We start from the raw sequence: 27535 nt of genomic DNA, 5'->3' as shown, positions 1-27535 counted from the left end.
GGCCACATTTTGAAAATGATTAATGTCATTTTTTTTAAAACCCAAGACTTGAACCAAATCAGACATCGAGGAAAATATTTGAGATTTCGTGTAAAGACAGTTTTCCAATTCTGAAGATTCTGAAGGGTCATTAATACGATAATACCAATAAAACGCACACTCCTTTACCTAACTCATACATTGATGGATGATGGGATTTGAGGTATGTCCTTAAATCCACCAGCAAAAGAGTGCGCGTTTGACTTGCTCATAAACTGTCTGCGGCAGTGGAATAGATCTACACTCAAAAAATAAATCACATTTCCAATGGAAAATATCCATAAGAATTTCACATAACTTTCATGTGATCTCATAATTGGGAATCGCACCACGAAATCACATAAACCTAATGTGTACAATGAAGTTTATGTGATTTATCACATAGAATTCATGTGATCATATGAATGTTATGTGAATTTCAGGTAAAAATAATTAATTTTGTTATTGGAAAAATATCATGTGCGTTCCCAATGGAAACTATATGAAAACTTTTTTCAGTGTAGCGACGTTTATCACTACGGGAGTAACCGTCAACAATGTAAAACCACCCTACTGCTTCTCTCTAAGATGGCTACACTGAGAAAAGCTTTCACATAGTTTCTTTATCCAATAACAACATTGACGATTTTTGTCTGAACATCACATAATATAATAAATTCAATGTGAGTTATCATATTGATTTCATTGGACACATAAGGTTTATGTGACTTAGTGGTACATTTTCACATTATGGGATCACATAAAAGCTATGTTAAAAACATGGATATTTTACACTGATTATGTGATTTATTTTATGAGTGCACGTTGGTCATGACGAGAGAACCAAAACAATAGTTGGCTAAAGAAGAGTTGCATTATAACACACCATCGCCAGGACATACTTTTGGCAACGCGGACTTTAGGTAGTGATTCCACAGCCTCAGACAGTATATGAGCATGTCAAACGCCTCCAGGCATGGAAAATCATTTACATTCATTTCTTGCATTCATTCACATTGATTTGCCAATAGATTTTTTTATCGACAGCATTCCGTAAAATAATGTATGAGAATTTTTTAGGTTTTGATATTGACTACAACTTTTGGCAGTAACTCAAATCTGTATCTCTTGTGCATGACGAACTAGGGAAAGCAGAATTTGTAATTAGTTTTCAGTGAATGTAATTTACACTCAATTAAAAACACTGGTGTGTTCTGTTCGCTCTGGTTCATCATGTATAAGAGATACAGATTTGAATTACTGACAAACTTTGTAGCTTATACTAATATCAATGAAAGGTTCATACATCATTTAAAGGAACTCTGTTGATGAAGAAAGTTACAGGCAAATGAATGTTAATGAATGCACAAAATGAATGCAAATGATTTTACATGCCTGAACGCCTCTTTTGCCTTTGCATTTGAGGAGATACCCTAAATCCCCTGATCCATAAATGTATGAGTTATGTAAAAGATTGCGCGTTAGTATTGTATTAGTATTGAACTTTCGCTCAATATTTCCACTGCCGTACTCTAGCGGAACTATCAATCTACCCTCTTCAGAACTTTATCTAGCTAATAAATGACCGCACTAAAGCTTCATGTTGATATTAGAATAGCATTTCCTCCCATCTCTTATATCTATGATTTCACTGTGAACAAGTCAATAATACGTTTGTTCCGATACTTTACTTAGTTTAGCTAACTTGCTTTATCCATCACTCTCACTAACTTTAAATCACATTTGGATTCATTCACAATGTTTTTATGTTACTTCATAAACGAAGTTTGCGATTTTCAATTGCAATTATAACACACCATCGACTGGAAATGCTTTCGGCAACGAGGGGCTTTAGGTAGAGATGAAACGTCGCTAGAACTATTCCACAGCCGCAGACAGTTATGAGCAAAGGCGGGCGCACACTTTTTGCCTGTCTTTGTACCGTCGCATTAATGGCCCTTCGCTCATTTTCAACTTCTATTCAATTTCTATACTGCCGTACTCTAACGGAACAACTTTCTACCTACCCTCTCCTAAAGAGCATTCTCTAGCTAATAAAAGCTTCATGTTAGATAGTATTTCCAACCAACTCCACATTTGAATGTTTTAGGCTAAACTAAAGCCCTACAGTAAAAGTATGGACGTCTGTAAAAAGTTGTTACAATCGAACCGTCAAATTCCACCGCTTTGCTCGATTGGAACAGCTTTTTTTCAGTTCTGTGGTGACAGTCGTCAATACATAAGCTGGAGGACTTTAATTGAAACGCCATTGGTTTTTCTAGGTTTTTCTTCGTTCTACGAATGATGACAGCAAAATTAATTCGCTAGGAGCGCTTCTTTTGTTTTGAAAACAATGAGTTTCTACGCACTCGTTTAGGCTTTGTGTTGTTGGCTATGAGCTAACGCATCGAAACAAACGTATTATTGATTTGTGTACGGTAAATCATAGATATTATTGATGATTTCTGTTCGATAGAACGGAAATAGGCGATTACGACGAAGTAGCGCTCTACCCTATCATCACCCCATTATATTTTTTTTGGTAATTTTGCTGCTCTGACTTAACGCCGACCGATCAAAATCTGCGAAAATCAATATTTAGGTTAGAAGACTTTTGTGTACAGCTACAGAGCACTCTCTATCGGTCTGAGCTGGGGACAATTAGGTGGGTTGAGTTCTTTCGGAATAAACTGAATCCCGTTGGTTTCATACCACTATAGTGCAGTTTTACTGTAAAGACAGCTTGCAAGATCTGGCCAAAACATGACAGGTTGCTTGTGAGATCGGATGAATGGCAATATTCGCTTTTGGAGACATTACATCCTGTAAAGCTCTGCTACAGATGCCCTGCCAGATCATGTAAGTGTGTGCAAATGTATCTGCAAATACAAACTTAAATTTGGAAGGAACATCTAAGCGAGCCGTAGCCAAGTAAATAGATTGTACCGGTAGCTTTAAAATCGGCCTTCACGTAGGTTTCATCATCGATGAGAAGACAGCCCTTGAATTTGGTCAACAACTGAGCTTTATGGCACTCATTCTGGCCACATTGTTCTGTTTTTGATCCGAGGGGGGCGACACATCTAAATCTCAATTTTAGATGCTCAATAAATCTCACACTAACGAATAAATATTCGAAAAATCTTCTTTCATTTCTCGCATCTACTTGCATCGCGCATCATCTTTTTGCAGGAAATCTTCAAAATCGTGATAAATCTTCTTTCTATCTACTCAGCGTACGCGCAGCTAGCCACAGCAAAACACAATATTTCCTGCATCGTAGATAGAGTCGTCCCCCTTGTTTTGAACCCTTTTTGGTTGTCTTCAGGCACGGCATGACTTGAAGCGTTCCCGGAGACGAATCCATTGCACGGTACTGCCTGCGGAACTGAACTTTTTGACCAAATCGCGGTCCGGGATGTTTGGGTTAGACTTAATGGTCTTGATGGCATTATTCCGCAGTGTACGGTTGACAATACCCAGCCAACGCTTCCTTTGTGGCTTGCGATCCGTCGAAATGGTTTCTCTGTACTTTGTCAGTACACGCCACATGGTATTTCTGGGAAATTCTAACACTTTTCCAAGCTTAGGTCCTGACCACGAAGGGTTTTCCAAATGACTGCGCACAATGATTTTCCTTATTTCTTCTTCCATGTTGACTTTCTTTGAAGCACGTTCGAATGTTTTCGATAAAAATTGCTAAAGATCTTTTTAACGGTACAATATCCCAAAAAGCTAGAAGACAATGAACAAAAAGTTTGGTTTTCCCATAGTAATATCCATATAAACTTCAAATGAGTTGTGCCAAGTAAGATTCTTACCAAATGCGCTTTAATTTTGGGACCCGATTTGGAATCGATTGAGCACTGTGGAGCAACAATTTCAAATTTTGAATCAGTCTATTACTAATGAAAGACCACAAATCGAGTTAAATAAAAATTTCAACGAGTGACTTGTTTATTCACCTTAACAAGCGACGAACCCCTAAAAAATCCTAATATCTCGCTAAATCTGAGCAAAAAGGACCGATTATCAATGTATGGCTATTTTTTCAGTTCAAGTCGACAGATGATGTTTTTTAGATTGTGTTACGCGAGATATGTAACGATTAAGTGAAGATTATCTTGCAGAAGTTGTTACAAGGTGGTTTGAGATTGTTCATCGCATGATATTTGAATCCCTAAAAACCTGTGCAAGATCAAAGTGGAGAAACACTACTTACGCTACACATCATGATCTTTCCTTTTAGTTGACTGTTGAGTGTAATCTCTAGAGTTTGGTGTAAGTAGCACTTATCGATAGATATAGTGATCATAAAGTCCAACCAGATAAAATTGATATGATCCATATCAGTTCTTTTCTGTAGAGCAAGACTACCGATACTGATGCTTAAAATAAAGCCGAATTTCGAACATAAACTTTATCTGGAAGGCCCGGCATACACGTCAAGTCCCTCAACTCTGCTTTCAGCCGTACTAATTGATTTATATGACTTCAAATTCTATCATTGACTTCAACACGAACGGCATAAACCGAAAGGTAACTACTAGCAATCATTCATTGCCAGTATGGATCAGCAACAGAAAAATTTACAATCTTCCTTCCTGAAACACGCACAGCCAGTACAACAACGGTAGCCAGCAACCCTCGGAGGCGGCAGGTTTTTATTGCCTGTGCGCATTAATATTTTCAAGATCAAGATGAAACACTTTTACTACCATCATAGAGAGAACCCCGGCTCCTCTATTTATTGACGTGCGCGTGTAGTGATTATATTTACTTTTTCACTTTGCTTTCAATTTATTCCCCTCGAGCTGCGCAGCACCTTGGTGTGTGCTACGACGTGATCTCCTGCTCGACGGCGGTGGCGGTGGTGGATTGCTCCAGTAGCATCATTATGATTTTACGATGCCTAATTCGAATCTCGAAGGTAAAAAGCAAACATGAAACCCGATCCTCACACACACACATTGCACCAGAGAGCCCATAGGGAAGCAAATAAAACTTGTGCGATGGTAAATATTTGCTGGGCTTCTTGTCGTGGCGGATAAGTGTCTTAATAAGTGTTTCTGAATTTTGTTTGATTGCTGTTCGTTCTCTCTGTCTCTCACTGTGTTCTCTGTCAAACTATCATTGTTATTATCCATTTGTTTGTCAGGGGCAAATAAATCCGATACCTTTATGCATTCGAATGCGTTGAATGGCGCTGGTGAGCAACATTGTAGCAAATTTTGCGATTATCGTTGTCTTTTTATGGTACAAAGTGGCCGCACGCACAATTCTGACGCATCAAACCGGGCAAACAATTTCACTTTACGACATCTCGTGATTGATTTATAAACGCTTTCGTTGCAAGCCGCCCTGACGGGACATGTTTCGTGAAATTTGTTCCGTTTTCTAATCACACAATCACATTCTGCTGCTTGCATTTCACTATTTTATCCAGGGTGGATCAACGTGCCCCGTACAAAGTTCAGTCCTATTCAGCTTGATTTATTTATTTGTGCTTTTATTATGCTGCCACTGCTAGCTGCTGCTACTGGAGAATAAGTAGCACCATTGCCGATAGAAATGCTCCAGGAAGGGTTGGTTCAATTGATGGGTTAAATGTCTATGAATAAGAGTGGCCCGTGTGTGAGTGGGAACAGTTCCCGCTCGATTTCCAGGAATAACATCAGGAGTTGAATTAATCAATTACACCTGTTCTACAATTTGTTTTCCGCACAGCGATGGAGTGTTTCAATGGGTCGAGCGTCCTTAGGTGCTGCTGGTGAAATTGTCGGTGATATTTAAGCACATTGTACAAAGCCATGGATGTTATTAAACATCCATGAATTGATGCAAATAAGCACAGCAATCAGCCTTTGGTGAGATCCGATCTAATGAAGCCATTAGTAAAAGTTGCATTCTATAAACGGCATTTGAAATGATTCAAATCATGATCCCGTTTGATGAAACCTCGATCCAAATCAAGCAATCACAAATATCGAATTGGTTTATGAATTAGAGCATCGCAAGCGATTAGATTTGCATTTTTAGGAAACCAAAAAATGTAACATTCCAATGATGTTGAACTTTCCGCAAATACGAAGTGTATACTTTAGTCGATGCTTGTTCACATGACAAATTATCGACAATGTGAGAATCAATCTACAAGATTTTGCCATAATGTTATAGCTAATGAGTCTCTTTTATCAAATTAAATTAGTAGAATACCTGTAGTTGTCCAGTCTGAACGACATTTTTTCGTTCAGACTGGACAACCACAGGTATTCTACTAGTTTCATTTGAATGTAGATACTCATAAGCTTTAAAATGATGTCAAAATCTTGTAGGTTGATTCTCCAAATTGTTGAGAATTTGTCATATAAACAACTCTCGCCCTAAGTTCTTCCTGTAGACGGTTATGTGCCTATGTATTGAGATTGGAAACAAGAAAAGCTCCTGGCCAAGGTTCTGCTGCATGGTCTAATATCAGTATCATAGCTTGTTTTTGTCGCTAAGTAGATCTATTATGATTGGTGGGAAGACGCGTATTTGGAGAGGACCCAGCATTTTTCAAATGATATGGAACAATTGAGGATGCGGATTCATGTAAAACCTAAACTGTGTTTTGATTGATGAAAGGCCCTAGCAAAGTAAAATAACAACCCGATACCACCTTGAAAACAAGTCTTGTTATTCCAGATATCATTTTGTTTTCACTTGGTATAGCATAACTAATTTTGTTATCAACCTCGACTAATTTTGCTATCCATATTTATCATGAAAGAATATGAAATGATGCAAGGTTAGTTCATAACTTCAAATATAATCCGCATTGGAAACAAAAGTCCTGCCAATCATATTTCAGTAATCAGTGTAAGCCCTTAATACCAAATCGATAAAATAATTTGAAATTTGTTGAAGACATTTGCATGGATCACAGGATTTGTTATCAAGATGTTTTCAATGATAGCTAAGTCAGTTATTCTTTTGTTACTAAGTAAAGAGTATTCTTTCGTTATAATTGTTGCTATGTTGGCTGTTTATTCAACCACAATAATAACATGTTCAGTTATCAAATCTTGATACCCGGGTATCAGATCTTGTTATCAATTTGATATAATCCTTTGCTCGGGGGGCGTGTCTTTGTCAAGATCCAGGAACGAATCGAATAATTCGGAACATTACAATTGAATGAGCCTTCTTGTGAGAAGAGCAAGTATGTATGGTTTAACTGTATCGAAAACGAATACCTCATTATTTTTTCCATAGTAATGAGGTACTACAACATGCAATAAACAAAGAACATGCACATATCACAAACGATCAATGTATTGGACACAGTGATTATGACCCGGTCAAAGGACAACACAATTTCAGTTCAAAGAGGTCATATAAGTCTCTTATGATCGCAAAATGACTCTTCGGAAATCCCTTCCCATGGCTAGTTTTTACAATTTGACGTTGATGGGAGGGCTTAATCTCATGTCATGATGGAGCGTTGGAGACGATGGGTTTATAGTACACATCTCTAGCTCATGTCGTGGCAGTGTGCAGAGTACTACGCGGATGTATCCTTTGACTCGTAAATACGTTTATTCTATTTTATCAAGTGTATTTTAAACTTTTCGTTGCTGTCAGATTTAACGTGGTCTAAGGAGCATACGGGATTCACAATTCAATACTGATTAAATCAGATCGGATCTTCAGATCGTTAAAAAACTATCTTGAAACAATACACAAGAACCAGTGTTTAAACTGCCAACATAGGCTAGTCCTTATGTAGTATTGTTGAAAGATAGTAGCAAAACTTACTCACATGGGTCATGTTTTGAAAACTAAGCTGTCACGCATCTCTAGCTTGATACCATAAAAAAAAAAAAATTAAAAATTGCTTTTCGAAAATCCGGATTATCCAGGAATAAGGCGATTCTGCAAATAGTCAAACAGCTTTAGGTTTACTGTCTGAGATATTTTTGATAATAAGTTGCTATAGCAGCGCCGGTGGTGTAGTGGTAAACGTGATTGCCTCTCACCCCAAAGGGCCTGGGCTGTTCTGAGGCACAACATCTCTGATCACGCGGGAAGTAAAGCCGTTGGTCCCCGGTCCATGAGTTGATGGGTCGATAGGTAGGGTCCAGGTGTGGAAGCTGCCTCCCTGGCGTCAGTAGCATTGATACTCAGTACGGAAAACAAGATCGACAGAAAACAAACCAAGGAAAAAAAAATAAGTTACCAAGAGTTGTTGCATATAAGCTGGAGAATATATGAAGAGCTTTTTGAGTGTGTTGATTAATTGCCTTTCGTTATAATTGCTTATCTTTTGACAAAAAGATCTAAAACGTACAGACTTCATCAGTACCAAGTACTCAACACCACCGTACTTAGACGGAATACGCCTATCTGTCATAAGGTAAGCATTTTTAACGGAATTAAAAGGAAATAAATCCACGCACTCAAAAAGCTCTCCATAAAGGGATTTCGTCAACCTCTACAAAATTAAAAAATTGAGGAGAATGTTCAAATGTTCAAATCTTATCCCTGGGCAACTAAAAAAAATCTAATAGGGGAAACGGCTCTAATGTTGGGTCCACCGCTGAAAATCTTCTATTAATCAATTGTATCTTGATGAACGCATCATTGTGGTGGTCCCAATGCATATTTTTGGTTGCTAAGTTTACTTACTACTACATTTATGCCAGGGCCAAAATCAGGCACATTTAGGTCAAAATTAGAGCCATTTCCCCTATGTGGAAAGTTGCAAAAGTCAGAAAACCGCCGTTATACTGGGTGTCTCAATAAAGGTTTCAACAAGACAAGAGATCAAGACACATCAACCAAATTTAACTACCGGTGGGGTCACCATCCACCGCTCGCGTATTCTCTATTCACTTTTTTTAGCACATTATAGCAAAGGATGATCAATGATACTACTGGTATTAATTATAATTATACTATTCGTATTTGTTGTAATTGTTCGTAAATAATGATAAAACGTATACAGTGACCGGTGAATGGCGACGTTACGTTATATATTTTCCGATTGAAAGCTACATGTTACACAATCAAATAATATTAATACAAATCAAATCTCACACCCTTATATTTAATAACATTACGGGCAATGCTTCATATTCTATGCTTTCTAGCATATAGTCCTTAGCATAGAGGTGGTTCAAATCCGGTGATGGTGCTCCCCTAGTTACGAAATCAGCCAAATTTGTCAAGCACTATATTAATTTCCTTTAAGCTGGGTTTAGACAGGGCAAGTCAATTGATCAAGTCAGTTGAATTCAACTGACTTGAACGCGAATTGAACGGGTAAACTATGCCATTAAACTGACTTGATCAACTCACTTGAATTGAAGAAAATTGAACCAGGCTCAACTTTTCAAGCCAATTGAATTCAACTGAGTTGATCATTTGACTTGCCTAGTCTAAACCCAGCTTTATGCACTTTAAAGACTGTATTCGATAAAAAAAATGAGACACACTCATTTGTTTGTAAATTTTTAGTGTGTTGGTAAAACATGCTGGAAATTAGCCTGAAACTAGCTAACAGTGTAATTTACACGTTGCCAAATCCAGGTTGACCGTTACTGAGGCCGTCCGGAGGAAGAAGCTGTTCAAATTTAGCAAAAATTTCTTTGTCTGGCAGGCGATCTGTGGATGTGGTAAAATGAGTCAGCCCTTCATCACAGCTGGCACCATTAACGGGCAAATTAACAAAGTTGAATGCCTCCTGCCCTTTCTGAAGTCCTAAGGAGGTCAGACGCTGTTTTGGCTGGATTTTGCATCTTGCCATTACGCCCGACAAGTCTAAAGAGGCCAACCCTCCGAACCCGCCGCAACTTCGCCCAATCGAGAAATATTGGGCTACCATGCAGCCAAAACTTCGCCAAATCCCTACGATGTTCGAAAATGAACTGGATTTGAAGAAACAATTGTTGAAACAGTCTAAAAAAGTTGGCTCCACCATTACCCAAAATCTAATGAGCAGGGTTGCTTCCACTCACTTGCTATAAAACTATTTTTTTTTAAATTATGTAATCATTAGATGATATAATGGTATAGTGTACTTGTAAGTAACAAGTAGAGGGTGTAAAGTATGTGTTTGACTCATAAAACCTATCAACTTCGCTTTCAGAGCGTCACAATCAGCGATCTTATGATTCGCGAGCGTTCACTCAGAGTGAGCGCTCACGAATAGTTAAATCGCTGATTGTGACGCACTGAAAGCAATATTGACAGGTTTTATGTGTCAAACACATACTTCACAACCTCTTCTTGTAACTTACAAGTGCTAATTATCATTATAACATCTAATGTTTTCATAATTCGGAAAAACAATTTTTATAGCAAGTGAATGGAAGTAACCCTGCTACTGAGCAGTGTCAAGGCAAAGATGCGGGCATTTGTCATATAAACAACTATCGCAGTAAATTTCACCTTAGATTTTATTAATCTATTTATCACCATCGCTTATTTATTTTCATTAGAGCTTCCATCCCGGGATTGAGACAAATTTAAATTTTAAATTTATTAATCCCAGGATTGCGTGAATCCCGGATTTTTTTTTAAATTTGAGACACTTTTACCCCTTTAAATCCAGAACTTTCACATCTTATGAAATATATCTCTTCCCTTCGTTTGCATTCATTCTGATTTATCGAAAGTATTGCACACAGGCATCACTTTTTGTATATGATCGTTGCACAAGAAGCACTCGTGAAAAATGCGATCTAGCAGTCAAACAAACCGTGAACATTTTGATTAAATTTTATAATCGTGTATCTAGATGCTACATAGACGAAAATCAGGTTGAGCGTTGTAAGATGTCCATCGTTCATAGTTGATCGAAAAACCATTGAAATGCATTGTTAAGATAGTTGGAAGTACATAGTACTATTCTCAACTCATGAAAAAACTCAGTATTTGCAGTTTGCAGAGTCCTTCCTTAGATTAGCGAGCTGAATCTTGTAAAATGCTTACTCCTTCTAGAGAAACTTCTATATGTCACCGTTTTCTATTTGGGCTTCCATAGCTTTCCCTCGCTGTCATTTGTTACGTTCAAAGGTATGCATTACCTTTACCCGTTAGAATGCAATCTATGTAATTCTAAAGCACGGCAAAATAGTTTTTACAAATACATTCATGAGAGAAATTATCCACCATAATCATCATAATCTGCACGGACTATTGTGAAATTCTGCGGACAAACATTCTATCACGTCACGTTAGGAAACTTCTTAGATGTCAAGAGACATTCATTTGATTTCAGAGAGCTTCGTTAAACTTCAGGAATAATCATAGATCTTCAGGATACTTCGTAGAATGTTAAACAACTTCGTGGACAATCATTACGGAACATCGCATGAATTATTTGAAATTCGTACAAGTTCAGCAAGCTGGGCAGTAATTCAGTTGTACCTATTGCAAAATTAAAAGATGTAAGCTATGGAAAAATCTTTGAAGTACTGGGAACTTCGAAGAAGTTGATGGAAAATCCCAGGATTTCGTCAAATATTCTACATATTCAGGGAACATTATAAAGCCTTTCAGTTCATGCAACTGAGTTTAAGTTCAAGAAACTTCTTAAAAGTACAGGAATCTTCGTATAACTAATATTCACGGATTTGCGATGATATTTCTGGATATTATTCAAGACTTTCCAACTTAATCAAGTAATGTTCTGAAGATCGGCAAGTGTTCATAAATTCAAAAAAACGTTTTTTAGATATCCTTCCAAGACGAAAGCTTGATAAGAGAGTATTTAAATGATATACAGCTGGTAGGAGATTTAAAGACCTCTGGATAGTTTTCAAGACTTCAGGTTGATCAATTACACTGGAGTCGCTTTTTACGCGGGTGATACGTCCCGCGTAAAAAAAAACCGCGTAAAAAAAACCGCGTAAATTCCGGAATCCGCGTAAAAAAAACCGCGTAAATTCCGAAATCCGCGTAAAAAAAACCGCGTAAAAAAACCGTGTAAAAAAAACCGCGTAAAAAGCGACTCCAGTGTATTATTCTTAAGACATTCAACTGTTCATAAAATTAAAAAAAAACATCTCTAGATAGTCTCTCAATATTACTGGTTGGTCAGATATTAGTGAATTCAGGTTGATCAGGAAATCAGAAGATCATAGACTGGTCAAACATTCAATTGGCTCTCTCAAGATTTTATAGATCGGTTAGGAAGTACTTAAAAGATCTTCAGCTGATCGAAGATTTTAATAAAGTCCTCTGGATATTTTTCAAAGCTTCAGGTTGATCAAGTATTATTGTGTAGATATTCTCCCAAAACTGAACGTTGATCAGGAAGTATTCAAAACATCTCCAGCTAATCGAATATTTCCGTGAAGTCCTGTGAATATTCAATTGGATCAAGTTGTATTCTAAAATATCCGATTTTGGTTACATTATTTATATTCAGCACATTCAGGAAGAAGCTTAAAATATGATGTCAGAAACTTCATTTATTTGACAAAAATCTTCATATGCCAGGTTAAAGTTTAAAAATCCATCGGAAGTCTTCTTCAGCTTCCGCATGTCTTGAAACAACTTCACAAATCATGTCATGTCTTCAAAATGTCTGCATGAAAAAAATACCTTCACAGAATTTTAAATGTCTTCAAAATCAAAATGAAGATATGTCTTTAAATGTGGTGTCCCTACTATTGAAGAAATCTCTTTTTTTATCTTTCTTCGAAAGAGGTGAAACATATATTTAAATAATTTACTATCTTTATTCGCTTCCCGTCATGTAACATTAAGTGCTCCGAGACTGAAAAAATCGGAAGTATGTTTGATTGAACTGAATTTTGCGTCTATTATGACTCAATTTTGTGTCAAAATTGACGCTCTTATTTGTCAGTCTCAGAGCATCTAAATTTACACATTTTTTTCTAAGTGCGTAGATAAGAGGATTGCCAAAAAAAATGAATTAATGAAATGAATAAAAATTTTGCATAGTAGGAATTTAAAAAATGATTTGCCAATGATTCTGCAGCACATGCCTTGCACCTTTTAGAATAAATTGATGGGATAAGTCGGTTTTCTGGAGCCAAATTTGATTCAATTATTCTCTAAGGACCGACTTCATCACCTCCGCTTAAATCTTATACCAAGTTTATCCTCATAGTTAAACTTGGTTTACAGCTATAGGAGATCAGCCCTTGCTGGAATTTATTGGTACCTATAATGATGAACCAAGAAGCGTTGCATTATTGTAAAAATGTTTCAAGATTCTAATGGAGATGGTGTGCAGATCTTTGTAAATGACCTGTTCATCAAGTTTTCCCGTCAAACTTGACAAAACATGATATATCACACGGTTATAAAAATTACATCTATAAGGATGAACTATTGTGAAACTGTTTGGTGAATCGAATCAAATTTTATATTGAGAAGTAAATGACCTATTTGGCCCGCTATATCAATGCACAGTGGGGCAAAGCCGGTCAAAATTGATTATCAGATTATCAGATAGATTTAAGCCTCAAATGCAAAATTTCAGGATTATCAAGAATTGAATTTTTTTGCATAGCGGTATTGAAGAAAATTCGTTGAAAAACAATAAATTTTCGACCAAGGTATGATACATTGATCTTTCAATAAACTCAATTAATATGATTGGTTCATTGTCATTGTCAACATTGTTTTTCATCCTTAACGAGAAAAAATAACACTTTGGACATTATATTAATTTAAATCTGTTAGAAGTTTTGTTTACCTAAGCTATTGTATTACTAAATCATTATTCAACATTGAAAATATTACAGATATGTAAGACATCTATTACTAAAATGTACGCAATTGCGTCAATATAGTGTTAACCCTGTCCTAATTATCTGGACCTAAGCGGCGCCCGTGGTGTAGTGGTAAGCGTGATTACCTCTCACCCCAGCAGGCCTGGGTTCAATCCCAGTCTGCGTCGTCGGGATGTTCTGAGGCATAATGTCTCTTATCACGTTGGTCCCCGGTTCATGAGCTGATGGGTCAATAGGTAGGGTCCAGGTGTGGGAGCTGCCTCCCTGGCGGCAATAGCATTGATACTCAGTACGGAAAACAAGATCAACGGAAAACAAACCAAAGGAAAAACAAATACCTGGACCATATTTTGCTCAAGTTTGTGCTTCTATTTTAAAATTGATAATTTAAAAATAAAAAATAAACTTAATGGTTCTAAAATAAATCTAAACAGCTACCCAGAAATAGATGCCATTTGAGCTGTCTATTTTTGTTGTATTCATCTCCGCCCAAGAAACATTTTTACAGCAAGAAAATTGAAAGATTTGGAAAGCCTATAAAGTGTGTTGGCTACGATTTTAAACAAAAAAAATCATTACGACCGCTTTTTCTACGGGGTCACCCCACTGTGCGTTGGCGTCAGTAATGTTGAACGCTCGGATGAACTGTTTGTTCTATTTTAGAAAAAAAATGTCTAGAACATCTAATTGTGATGGCCTCATCTTGCGTAGATTTCTGGGGAAGGCCCATTTTTTCCAATTTTCCTCTCGTACTGGACAATCTGGATATATTTAACGGCCATGAAAATTGACGCCAGCAATTTAGAATAATATGTGCTTCTCTATTTCAAAAATGTCACGCGAATTGAGTGAGGAGGTACCGTCAGAACCGGGGAGAAGTTGATTACATTTTAACGGTACACCTGAATACTTTCCCAACGATATTTTTGGTACACACACAAATACCTCTCAAACCTTTTCTCCGTGCTGAGCACCAATGCTACCGACGCCAGGGAGGCAGCTCCCACACCTGGACTCTACCTATCGACCCATCAACTCATGAACCGGGGACCAACGGCTTTACTTCCCTTCCCGAAGGAAGGCGTAATCAGAGATGTTATGCCTCAGAATATCCCGGTGGTGCCGACTGGGATTGAACCCAGGCCTGCTGGGGTGAGTGGTAATCACGCTTTGATTAGTAAGGCGTACTTGATCACTTACGTTTTTCATATTTTGAATTTCAAATGCGATAGTTTCACTGTATCAAGATATCAAAATGCATCCTATTTTTACAGCAGTCGGTATGGAAAATATCATAAATGAAAAAAAAAACATTATGTTAAACTTCGGTTGTCAAGAAGTCCCCGCTTTTCCATGATCGGAGTCACAATGTTTTCATAGTCCAAGGTTTTAAACAAATTAATAGCCGAAAATTGAGTTTTCACCTGCAAGTATTGACCAGACGGTGACAGTTCAAGAGAAGTAAAAAATTGTCTATGGAATAAGGAAGAGTGCTACTTCGTCACAATCGCCCATTTCCGTTCTATCGAGCAGAAAACATCTATATCATCAATGATTTCACCGTGCTCAAATCAAGAATACGTTTGGTTCGATGCGTTAGCTCATAAGCTTCAAAAAAATCCTATACGAGCCCGCTGTATGAATATTAACACTCATTGTTCTCAAAACAAAAGAAGCGCTAATAGCAATTTATTTTTTTCTGCGTTGAAAACCTAGAAAAATCAATGCTGATTCAATACGTTAGGACGGAATTGAAACTTTTATAGTAGAACGAATTTGGAATCAACAAGCAGTGTTAGATGTTTAACAATATCTCAATAATTTGTGACTCTGTATCAAATCCAATGGTACGTATAGAAAGGTAAATAAATTTGAAAGTCAAAGTAGGATCACTCTTTTTTTGGGTTCATATCCGTGCGAAAAAGAGAGGTTAAGTGCGGGTTGCTCAGTTTAGAATAATGTTACATAAACTTCAATAGTTGAAGAAAATATAAGAAAATTTCTAGGAAGCTCCATTCGGAGAATTCAAGACCAATAATTGAAAAGGCCTCAACTCCATTTTTTAAACAAACCTTGTAAGGCCATTTTCTCGCGAACCGAAACCTACATTCTCGAACCTTAAACACACTCGGAAAGAGGAGAATTTCCGCTACCTGTTCGTTTTGTTGGTTTGCGTTGGCGGACTTCGTTCGCGAGAAAATGGCCTTACAAGGTTTGTTTGCAAAAATGGAGTTGAGGCCTTTTCTATTGTTGATCTTGAATTGTTGATGTTTATTTTCAATAGCAGCCTAAACAAATGGTTAGTGCCAGTGAATTTCCGATAAGCTACAATTCTATCTTCTTTTTCTCATTCGATTCTCAACTGAAGTTGTAGGGCTGCCCTGAACATAGCACTTTAAAAGTCGTCAATTGAAAGCTGTCAGGGCGCGTTTAGCAAAATAACCATACAAATTTTATTAGGAAAGCGGGCTTCTATAGAGGAGATTTAGTGAATTTTTTTTTTTAATTCGGCTTTTGAAATATGTATGCATATACACACAGAGATTATTTTACTGGCATTTTAAACAGATGAATAAGTCAGTAAATCAAAAATAAGCATCAAACTTTTAACATAATATATTTTTTATCATTAAGAGTAAATTAATCACTCCGAAAAAAATAATTACGATTTGATTTTTCTAAAGAAAATTCATGTGTAAAAACATTTTTAGCAAGTCATCATGGCATAAAGTTGGACTCCAAAAACCACAAAAATCAACCTTTCGGTTTTGTAGAGGGTCCAATTTTGTTTCACGATGAAGACAAAATATTTTTACACGTACATTCTTTCAGAAATCTAACGATGAAACTGTTTTTCATGGATTTTTCACATCGTTTCCAAATATTTTTCGAAAAATCAAAACGTGACGAAAAAACAAACCCGATGTTTTCAACTGTTAGAAGAACATCGTGTGTTTGAATTTACAGAAAAATACAGATTTTTTCCTATTTTATACAACTCTTAAAAGTTTATTGACTTTTCCAGTTGTTCAAATACCCAGTAAAAATGATTAAACAGAGAGGCAGCGATTTTATGTGTAAACTCTTTCTGGATCTACTTAAGGCAACTATTGTAGAACGGTTACCACTGCACAATGGGCCAGGAATTAAATCTGGCAGGAAAAAATATTAACGCACTGGGATTGCATCTGATTGAGTTGACATCACAAGTGAAGTTTCTTGGATTAATTAGGACTATAATTTGGTGGATAAAAATAGTTCAAGTTTAGGCCGCAATGATGGCGCAGCAAAACAATATATTTTATTGCACAAGATAGAGGTTTGCTATCTCGGGCAAAGTTGTAAAACGTTAAATTTCAAAAAAGTAGTCGAAAACATAAACGCTGTACATCTTTAAACAACTGAGATACACGAAATTTTTTAGAATTTTTGCCTGAAATTCATGTTCTAAGTAATATGTTTTGAACAATCGTTCAAAAGAGTACTTTAATCATTTTTCCTCAATCGGTACGGTTCAATCCAATATTTTCTAGACCAATGCTGTTATTTTAAGAGTACTAAAAATATATATCACATGGAATAAAAATTTAAAAAACATGATTTTCTGTATGGATTTTCTAAAAAATTCGTAAGCGAATGCAAAATATCATCAATTATTCAAAATGTACACCAAACACACTTTAATTCCTCAAAATATCTCAAAGGTGTATTGAGATATATTAGAGATATTTGGATTTGATTCAAACAATTCAAACAAAACGTTCTACTGTTTTGCCAAACACAGCAAACCTCTATCTTGTGAAATAATAAAAACTGTATCGCTGCACCATCTTTGCGGCCAAAACTTGAACTATTTTTATCCACCATTGTAGTTCTGTAGATGTTTTGGAACGTTTTTTTTTTTAATTAGAAAAAAATATTTTGTTTTTAGATTTCCAATATTTTTAGAATAATCTAAACGTTACTTATTGTTTTGGAGTGGCAATCTTCCCTTCAATGCAGGAAAACACAATATAAGCGCTGTATTTGAGTGCGTAGCTAGTTTTATGTACATGATGTATCTTTTATTATTCTTAAAAACCTCAAGATCTTAATTAACGCAGACGAAACTCTATACGAAATAAAAGAATCTGATGACATAGATACTTTACAAAATGAATTATTGATCTTTTACAATTAGTGCAACAAAAATTTTTGCAATTGAATGTAAAAAAAATGTGATTCAATCGCGTTCAGTAGAAAACGGTTGGTAATCAGCAAATAGAAAATTGCAGAAGAGTTAAAGATTTAGGAATTGTGTTGGATTCAAAATTAACTTTTATTGACCATTATAATTAAATTATAAACAGAACTAATAACATGCTTGGTTTCATCGAACGTTTCTGTTATAACTTTCCTGATCCTTATACCATAAAAACATTGTACGCTGGATATGTTAGGTCAATACTAGCATATTGTAGTATAGTTTTGGAACCTTTTTCCAGTATACATGAAGTAAGGATTAAATCGGCCTACGAGGCCCGCTGTATGCTTATAAACGTCTAAACGCTTAAAGAGCGTCGTTAATGTCCAAATTATTTTGAAAACCTTCCGGCGACCACATTAAAGAATCTGTTCATGTCGCGAAGCATTGCAAATTCGGCATACTTTTCATGCAAATCTGTAATAGAATAATACATTCCTCTGTAGGGTGTAGTGTTAATTTGATCATTTCTAGATAGAGCCTGAATTAGGGCGTAACAGCTTTTGCAATGACTTCTCTCGTTGATTTCTAGGAACTCAAGGCACTTAAACCAACATATCCATCGGGTAGACGAAGTCTTCCTTTACTTGATGGTGATGTCGATTTGCCAGGGAGAGACATGACTTTCGAGAAATCATCGAAAGCTGTTACGCCCTAATTTCTTTAATTTTTCATGCGACATAAAACACCTTCTTCTTCTTGTTTGCCTTCATTACGTCCCTACTGGGACTTCACACCGGCACTCAACTTATTGTTTTTTTAACACGTCCACAGTTGCTAATTTTCGACCAACAATTGAAAACGGCCTATCAGCTTCTGTAAACCGAACTTTGTAAGCCCTTTTTCCTCGCAAAGCGTAGGCCACCCACGCAAACCAACCGTAGCACCTTGTAGGGTAAAGTTTCTCCTACCCGATAATGCAGTTGGTTTTTGTGTATGACCTACGCTTTGCAGGAAAATGGCTTACAGGTCGTTTTCAATTGTTGGTCAAGAATTGACAGCTTTCTAAGCCAGTATTTGAATTTGTATTATATTTGAATTTGTATAATACTCTATTCCCAGGACAGTCGAGAAATTATAGCTGCGCCTTTACCGACTGAGGGAGGCCTCAAATTTCAAACATAAGAAATTCAAATAGATTCACCATTTTGCACTTAGTTTCTTAGAAATTTGATTTCTCCAGCTTCTACCATTGCACACATAAAATAGCTTTGCACAGCTTTGCTTAGACCACTCACGAACTGAAGTAAAATGCCATTTTTTTTTTTTTGTATTTGCACAAGATATTCAAATGAAAATAAGATAATAAACTATTGAGGATTAACTGGCGCTGCCATCGATGTAAACCTCTTGCATATCTTGTAAAGTAACACCTATCAAATGCGCAAAAAATAACAACCCAATACGCTACCGAACCCGAACAACGTGACCTATTCTTCCTCCAAAGTTCATTAGCTCTATTGAATAATAAAGCTAATAAAGAAAACTAGACTAAACTATTGAATAAAAGCAATAAATAAGTTTCAAAATGATCGGTGCGATCTTCACTTCAGCACATAGAACGAATTTTCTAGACCTTAACTAACTGAAAAAAAAAAGTTTAAGCAATCCACTAACCCATGCTGCTGCAGCTCGACAAAGGCCGATTTTCCGGGTGCCGACGCTGCCGTCGCTCCGCCATCGATGTACTTTGGCGTATGCGGGGCATCCGGGGCGTCCATCCCGGACTGCGGCGTACTAGGGGGGCCCTCGTAAGGGCTCCCCAGATCCGTAAAGTTGAGCGTGTTGCCGCCGATGGAGGCCACTTTTTCGAAATGAATCGTAATGCCGTTGGGAAAAGAGCTCCGCTCACTCACTCGCTAGTAGTTCACAGGTTCCGGTACGCGGTGTGCTCCGGAACACTGTGATCGCGCGGTACCCGCGGCACTAAGCTTCAACGCGCACTGCTCCGAACACGACTTATTTCACTTGTTTACCAATGTTGCTGTTGTTGTTGTTGTCACACGCGCGGGGAAATCACAGACTCACACTGACTGTCGCACACTTTGATACGGATTCGGAAGTTGCTCACTTGGGTGATCACTTTCGATTTGATCGAATTTCTTTCAGGGATTCAACGATCCTTTCCGCTGCTACGACACAAGGATCCTTTTGTATGATGATACGTGTTTCTCGGTTTCTTTCCTTTCACTCACTAATCTACCCAGACTACCGCTGAGTTCTTCTATCCCTGTTTTTATTTTCCGATGCGTATTTTTTGGGTTCTTCTCTTCTACCAGATTCTGTTGATGTTTTCACACACTTCCTGGGGTTTTCGAATGGGGACTCCCTGCTGAGATATTATGTTCTGTTCCTGCTCTCTTTATCGCACTGCCGTCGCTTCTCGCCACCAATGATGATGCTCTCGACGTGGAAGGTGATGATTTGATTTCGTACACCGAAATGAAAAGGCGCTAATGTGTCAACAGGATGATCTTCTTTGCAGATGGATGCAGACACCCGGCGGTGGAAATTATGATTAATGTATCACAAAGTAACTAATTGATAAGGAACACAACGATGATTAGTGTTAGGACATTAGCCGCGATTCCACACTCCGATGATCACGATCCTCGGCTCAGTCGCTCATAATTGATTCTTCCACAAATGGAGTAATTCACTTGACTGGCTCGCGGCAAGAGACGGGGGTTGATTCTGTTGTTATAATTAAAATCAATTTTCATTCACGGGTGCCGGTTTCATTCATAAGCTCCGGATCGAAAGTGGAGGCCCAGGGTCCGTCGTCTGGAGGAATAATTACACTAATCCTAATTTTCGGTAATGATAGGTCACAATCACAATCACGTGGTCAACTGTTTCAGCAGGTCCACGACGGGCCTCCGGACTAGAGAGTAGAGTACCGGGTTAATAGTAGACGGGCACCACCACCACCATCAACTCGTGCGATGAGGTAAAAACTGCACATAAACATCACTAATTTATCGCTTCAATTTAAACTAATTACTGTTTTGACACTGTCTTCACGTAATCGTGAAAATTATCGCTTTGCACTCATACAGCCACACACACAAAACGAAAAAAAAAAACTAGAGCCGGGCGCGCGCGTAAACGATCACTACTAATCGCAGCTATCACACAATTGATTATTATGATTATTATTATGTGCGCGATTGAGTGTGGCAGCTTTCTTCCTCCAGCACTGAATCTCCTCCGACAGAGGAAAAACAATTGTCACTAATTGTCGCGCCCGGGTAAAACCGATGATCCCCCGAAAACTTGGCGAGTGTCCAAATTACATATCTTCCGTGCCCGTAATGATATAATCGAAAACAATTCCGAAGTGAATCGCCAAGATTTTTAATGGCATATAATATTAGTTTTCCAAATTGTATGTAATCTAGAAGCGAAGATGTATGTATTTATGTTTCTGCTATTTTATGTTTTCTGCACTCCTCTCGCCACGTTGGACCGTGAATCCGTTGCGTACTTTTTATTATGCTTAATGTTTAATACTATTTTCATTAATAACATGAAAAATGGTATACAAGCTGATTCTTTCCTTTTTGTGATTAGTGGGGTCTCTTCATCCACTCACTCTCGTTCTCTTTTTCTCGCTTGCTCAAAAAAAACCGCCGACGATATGATTATTATTACTCGTTATCTTCCTCTCTTCAACCGTCGTCGTCGTCGTCCCTTTTGGTGCGTTACGTCGACGTCCGATTTGCGCCAAGGGAATTATTAAAAAAGCAACGCTCGTTGCGCGACCAACCACGAACAAAGTGCGTTAAAGACTAGTGACTGTGAGCACACTTGGGAACGACCCGAACACAGTTGGGCTCGATCGTTAAACACACAGCGTAGCACTATTATTATGTACGCCCGACGCTTCTGATTGGTTGTGCGGCTGTGTGCAGACACCGCCTTCTTTTCCGTCATCCGCTTTGCACGAAATTTATTCAACATGAAGCCCATCAGAGGCGTAGCACCAAGCCCCTTTCCATACCACCACATCCCAATCCATCGCAAGATCCCTCAATTCCCAATTCGCAACCAGCTCAAATCTGCCGAATTCAAAATTCACCACCTCAAAACCCCTTATAAATCACATCAAAAACCATCCAATCCCTTTGCTACACCCCTGACGCTTGCAACACACGCGCTCTCTCGTAGGCGTTGTTTACCCGAACCTACAGCACCACCTCACCGAGCAGGCCATGCACCGCAAAAGCGAAGCCCCTTGGCAAAGCATAAACCCCACAGAAAACAAGTTTTGCAACACAACGCATACACTCACTCATACACACACTCACACACACGCATACAGCCCAGCTTGGGTTGAAACAGTCAAGCCAAAAGCCATCACAACCACCACCACCCCAAACAGTTGCATAGCTTCCTCTTTTGCTAGCATGGTTGGCACAATGGTATGGGTGACACCACACAACCCGAAGGCAGCTTGTGCAAACAGATGCACGTTCGCCTCCTTCTCTTTTCCACAACATCTTCTTTGTGCTGTTCACCACCCACTTCTGCACTGGTATTGATTCCATCGCCGGCTACACCACCACAGTCAGCGAAACTACTGGCTTATGCTCTGAGTGGTGCGAAGTGAAATTTTCTTCATGTTGGTAGTGTTGAAATAAACGTTTCATCACCGTCGGTTGGTAGAGAGAAGTGTCAAACGGCTTTTTGTGCAGAGCCGATTCGTGACTTTGTGATTGTTTGTTGACATTGTTCATAGCTGGAGTTTTTACGGAGTGGAATAAAATTCAGAATGAAGTGTTTTGCTCACTTTTGCAATTATAAAGATGGACACGACGAAAAGCGAAGCCTATTCAGTGGAAGTGCTGTCGAAATTCCCTGGGACCTCCAATGGCAACGATTTGACTTCCCTCCAAATCGTGTGAAACTCGAACATGAAAACTCTATAGAACCCCCGTAGAACCTCGCTGGCAGCAACTAAAATATCCACTGAAACCTCTTCTGTCGCGGGAAAAATCTGTTGAAATTTCCTGGAACTTTTGTACTATCATCACAAATCTCCTTAGAACGTTCTCCGAAGTCACAGTCGTTCCTGAGCGAAAAAAAAATCGGAGGGGTTTTTTTCAGCGCAGGAGTCTACTTTGGTCCAAAATACGCAATAATACTGTTATTTTTAATTGTTTGAGTCGTTTCGAATCACGTTTTTAAAAAGATCAAAAACATTACTGAAAAATATTTATGTTCTATTTTGGACGATAACAATACTTCTATCTATTTCAACGAACCACAATGATAAAAAAGTGGTTCGATTTGACAGCTCGAAAGTGGTTCGATTTTGAGGTCCGTCTTCGCACCACTCAGCTTATGCTGCTACACTGGCAAAGGGACAAACATTGGAAAGAGCTTTGTTTACGAATTGTTGTTTCGTTGCTTCGTTGCGAGCTTTCCTGAACTCAAACGTGTGTGCATCTATCTACAGGCACAGGGACTTGGACGGAGCAAATCCGGTTTCCACCTAGGGCGAGCGCCAAAACTTGCTGCTGCTGTTGCTACATCATCATAGAACGATTGGGCCTTGTTGCCGAGTGGAAAAAGCGCGAAATGGAGCTGTGGGTTGGGATTTTTTCGCGGGAAAACAGATTCGATCGGGATTCATATGATTTCAATAACAATTGACTTAGTAAACAGATCAGTGATCGCGTAAGAACAGTGTTTTAACATGACGATTTGTTATCCGCTCTGTTAGCATAGAACTTGGGGTTCACAGATTGTGCTTTTCGTGCAGTTAGTGCTCGGCCATGCTGCTATTAGGGTTCCATGGAGGTACCTATTTACCGATAAATTAATATTACAGTGTCCGGCAATTGAAGAGCAACATGTTTGGAATTTTGTTAATGAAAATAACGAAAACTATCGGAATTCACCCAATTCATGCACCAAATTTTTATTTAAAATAAGGTAACTGATGATGGTTGGACCTATTTATGAATTTTATGAATTCAACATATAATTATGAAAAATGCATGATTAGGGGAAAGATCTACTTTTCTTGTTTCTAATAATAACATACAAAGTTAAATATTATGAACAAATTATTTTATAAAACGTTTTTATTCAGCAAAGAATTATGATGTTGGTTGGACCTATACTGATCTTGGTTGGACCTAAAAATGATGATGGTTGGACCTATTTTTGCAAATGCTAGTTTAGCCCATATTTGTTCAAAAACTTTGTTTAGAGCTTATTGGTATCATGAAAAAACTCTTATTATACAGTTTTTATGAAAAAAATCAAGAAATTTGAGTTTAACTTCGTTTTTAAAAAAGTTCACTTTCCACGCATTAGCTATTCATCAGGGCTCATTTTCTCGGGAATCATTGACCCGATTTGGATTTTTTTTTTTAACGTCAAACTATAGGTATTGTGGTCCCATTGTAAGCTATCGAATATTTCGGTCAACTGGTTCCAGAGATATGGCCGGAACAAGTTCCAGGGTATATGGAACATGGACCTAATTTTGACATGGAAGGAATAAAACCTATCATGCGACACTTTACATTACTTCCAAATTCGATAACAAGATCAATAACAAAATTGAGTGCCTTGGACCACATTGGCCACTTCCGGGCCTGTTCTGGGTGCCCCCGGGGAATTTAGGGGCTTAAAATGACAGAATATCAGAACTTAAATCCGGTTTTATAGTTTTTTTTTTTCTACTAGGAGTTTTTTTTTCGGAAATAAGTTTCAGTTAGCAATTTTTAGTTTGTTAACATTTTATTTCAAGTTAATTCACACACAGAAGGTGTATGTGAAGTGCTTAATGTAAATTCATATTAACAGATTCTTTCGGCGCTTCCGTGGTAGTTCGGAAATCGGTGTTAACCCTTTCAACCAACCTGACGATGGAATTCCTCCTTTAAATTTACGCTCACTAGTGACGCAAGGTCTTTAGCAGCTTCCAAGATCTTTTTGGCCGTCTGGAGACTGCCAGAAGCAGCGCACATACAAACCCAATCCGCTAGCTGGTTCTCCAAATCAACACGCAACACTATTTCCCTTCCATATTTCTTGCCGTGGCTTCCCTTAATTTTTGCGTGAAGTGTGGTTTTCGGAATATTGTACCTTTTCTGTGCCTGATACGCGGAAAGTGATTTATTTTTTACTAAAAGAAAAGCCTCTTGAAGATTTTCGACCGTATAACTCTTTTCTTTAGCCATTTTTTCAATCGAAGAAACTGATCACTCGGAAAAAACGAAATCGAATTTCAAATCAGCTGCGCATGAAGGATGTAGACAAACCGAAGCGCACCTAGCGGCCGTCTTAGGAAACACATAGGTCCAACCATCATCATGCGTAGGTCCAACCATGATCATATTTATCTATTCGAATTTCGTCAATTATTCAAACATTTTAGTGAAACCAATAGATAAATGGCGTACTAACGTGCTGTTTACACCTTAAAGCAGTATTTTACTGCATGAAAATAAAAATAAATGTGAAAAATATTCCCTTTTTGTATGTTTGAAAGTAAAGCATGATGACGAGCAAATGCGTGAAAAGTGAACTGTTTTGAAAACACATTGAAACTCAATTGTTTTGAAGTTTTTTCAATAAAACACCCATGCAAATTGAAGAAAAAGAGTGTTTTATGATAGTAAAGTGAAAGCGAAGATTGACTAAACTAGCGATTGAAAAATAGGTCCAAACATCATCAGTTTTTGGATAGGTCCAACCAGAATCAATTACCCTATAGTAAGACTGGTCTTATACTATGATTTCAGGATTATCAATAAATTTAGCAATTTCAATAATTTTTTTGTATTCTTGAAAGATGCCGGAGAAGAAGAGACAGAAAAACTTTAAATTGTTAGTAAGTGGCCCCGTAACGTGGGTAGATCACCTTTCCGTAGTACGTTACGGGATGTAAGATCTACCACCGATTCCTAGTCCTGACTACTCCAAACTAAGGGAACAGGATTTTTCAGTAATCCAAGGAACACATCTTAGTCCTTGTTACTTTTTATGCCATGTTGATAGTGACAAAACTCGGCATTGTCCACCGAGGATGATCTTGAAACAAGGGAAAAATGAGTTAGTTAGTCTTTATCTATGTATGTGATTCCTAATCTTCTATTCGTTGTTCCCTAGTTTGAAGTGGTTAATACTAGGGTTCTGATGCATGGTCATTATCGGTGTCATATCTTAATTTTATTGCTAAGGAATCAAATTTTGACTGACAAAAGGGCGCGCCTTTGGAGGGTGTTTCAACACTTCAAAGCGTAATAGCGGGACCTTTCAATAAGAGTCGGATCCTTGCGATAAATGCAAGAGTGGCAACTGTAAAAAAAATCGAATACTTCATCATTTCTCAATAGTGATGGAGTAATACGACATTCACTAAACTAAGGACACACAATAGATCAAATTACTGGTCACAGTGGTGTTAGACCCCGAACAGAGAGAAAAAAAAGTAAGTGGTCTTCAAATTTTAAAATGTATGGCAAAAATCAGTGGCTTCTATTGGGTTTGAACTGATAAATAAAATATGTTGTAAGACCTTGCTATGCAATTTATAATCTTCAAAAATGTTAATATGAGAGTTTTCACATAAAAGTCATAGTAAATAGCAAACAAATTATAAATAGTTTTATGACAGCTCCTTCATGATCCTATCTTCGGAATAGCAAAAGTTTATGACAAATTATATCCATCTTCCAGTCAGTGATGGAAAAGTTCGCGAAAACTCACTATGATTTTGATAAGTTCTTTAGTGGGAATGACACTGATGAAGACTGCACATTGTAGTCGAAATACGTATCTGTCATGGATACCAAAATCAATTAAGTGGAATTAAATGGAAGATAACCTTTTTTGCTGTTTTATTTAGCATTCCGCTAACAACCCAATTTCATTACTTCATAAAGATGAAATTAATTATGCTCTTGAATCTCTGACTACTTCTATAGTTGAAGCAAGAGCTGCCTCAGTACCAAAATGCGAGGTTAAATTCGATTCAATTATAATAGACGACGATCTTCAGCTCTTGATCCGTCTTAAAAATGTCCGTAGGAGACAATATTAAAGAATACGCGATCCTGCCATGAAAGTTATCTGGCGGGATTTGCAAAAACAAATTAAAAAGCGATTCTCTGCCCTGAGGAACAAAACTTTTGAAAATCATGTTTCTAAATTAGACCCGAGTTCCAAACCCTTTTGGAAACTCACAAAAATTTTGAAAAAACCTTAAAAGCCTATACCAGCGCTTAAAGAAGGTGGTAAAATTTTGATCACAAATTTGGAAAAAGCTCAGAAACTTGCTAAGCAATTCGAGAGTTCCCATAATTTTAGTTTGGATCTTACTAGTCTATTGAGAATCAGGTTGCTCGGGATAATCTGAATATTTTCTCTCGGGAAAATATTTTCGATGATTCCCGGGGGATTAATTTGGACGAAGTAAGGTCTATAACTAAAAAGTTTTAAAATATGAAAGCTCCAGGTGATGATGGAATTTTCTATATCCTCATCAAAAAACTCCCAG

The 27535-nt window shown here is 37.6% G+C and overlaps 1 protein-coding gene across 4 annotated transcripts in view; it reads right to left on the bottom strand.

Moving 5' to 3' along the window:
• The window catches only part of Dll (Distal-less), a 206531-nt gene extending 184732 nt beyond the window's left edge, over window positions 1–21799 (bottom strand). For all 4 annotated transcript variants that reach the window (XM_065229094.1, XM_065229092.1, XM_065229095.1 and 1 more), the window contains exon 1: window positions 19633–21799. In XM_065229094.1, the coding sequence (XP_065085166.1) occupies window positions 19633–19736 (104 nt within the window). In that variant the 5' untranslated portion in view covers window positions 19737–21799. The remainder of the gene's footprint in view (window positions 1–19632) is intronic.
• Window positions 21800–27535: the final 5736 nt, after the last annotated feature.

The sequence above is a fragment of the Ochlerotatus camptorhynchus genome, unplaced genomic scaffold, assembly GCF_037179485.1.
Source record: "Ochlerotatus camptorhynchus isolate MF236.1 unplaced genomic scaffold, CSIRO-AGI_Acam_v1.1 ptg000307l, whole genome shotgun sequence".
In the NCBI taxonomy this organism is placed as follows: Eukaryota; Metazoa; Arthropoda; class Insecta; order Diptera; family Culicidae; genus Ochlerotatus; species Ochlerotatus camptorhynchus.
The sequence above is the reverse complement of the archived record's forward strand: the minus strand, read 5'-3'. Positions and strand labels throughout refer to the sequence as shown.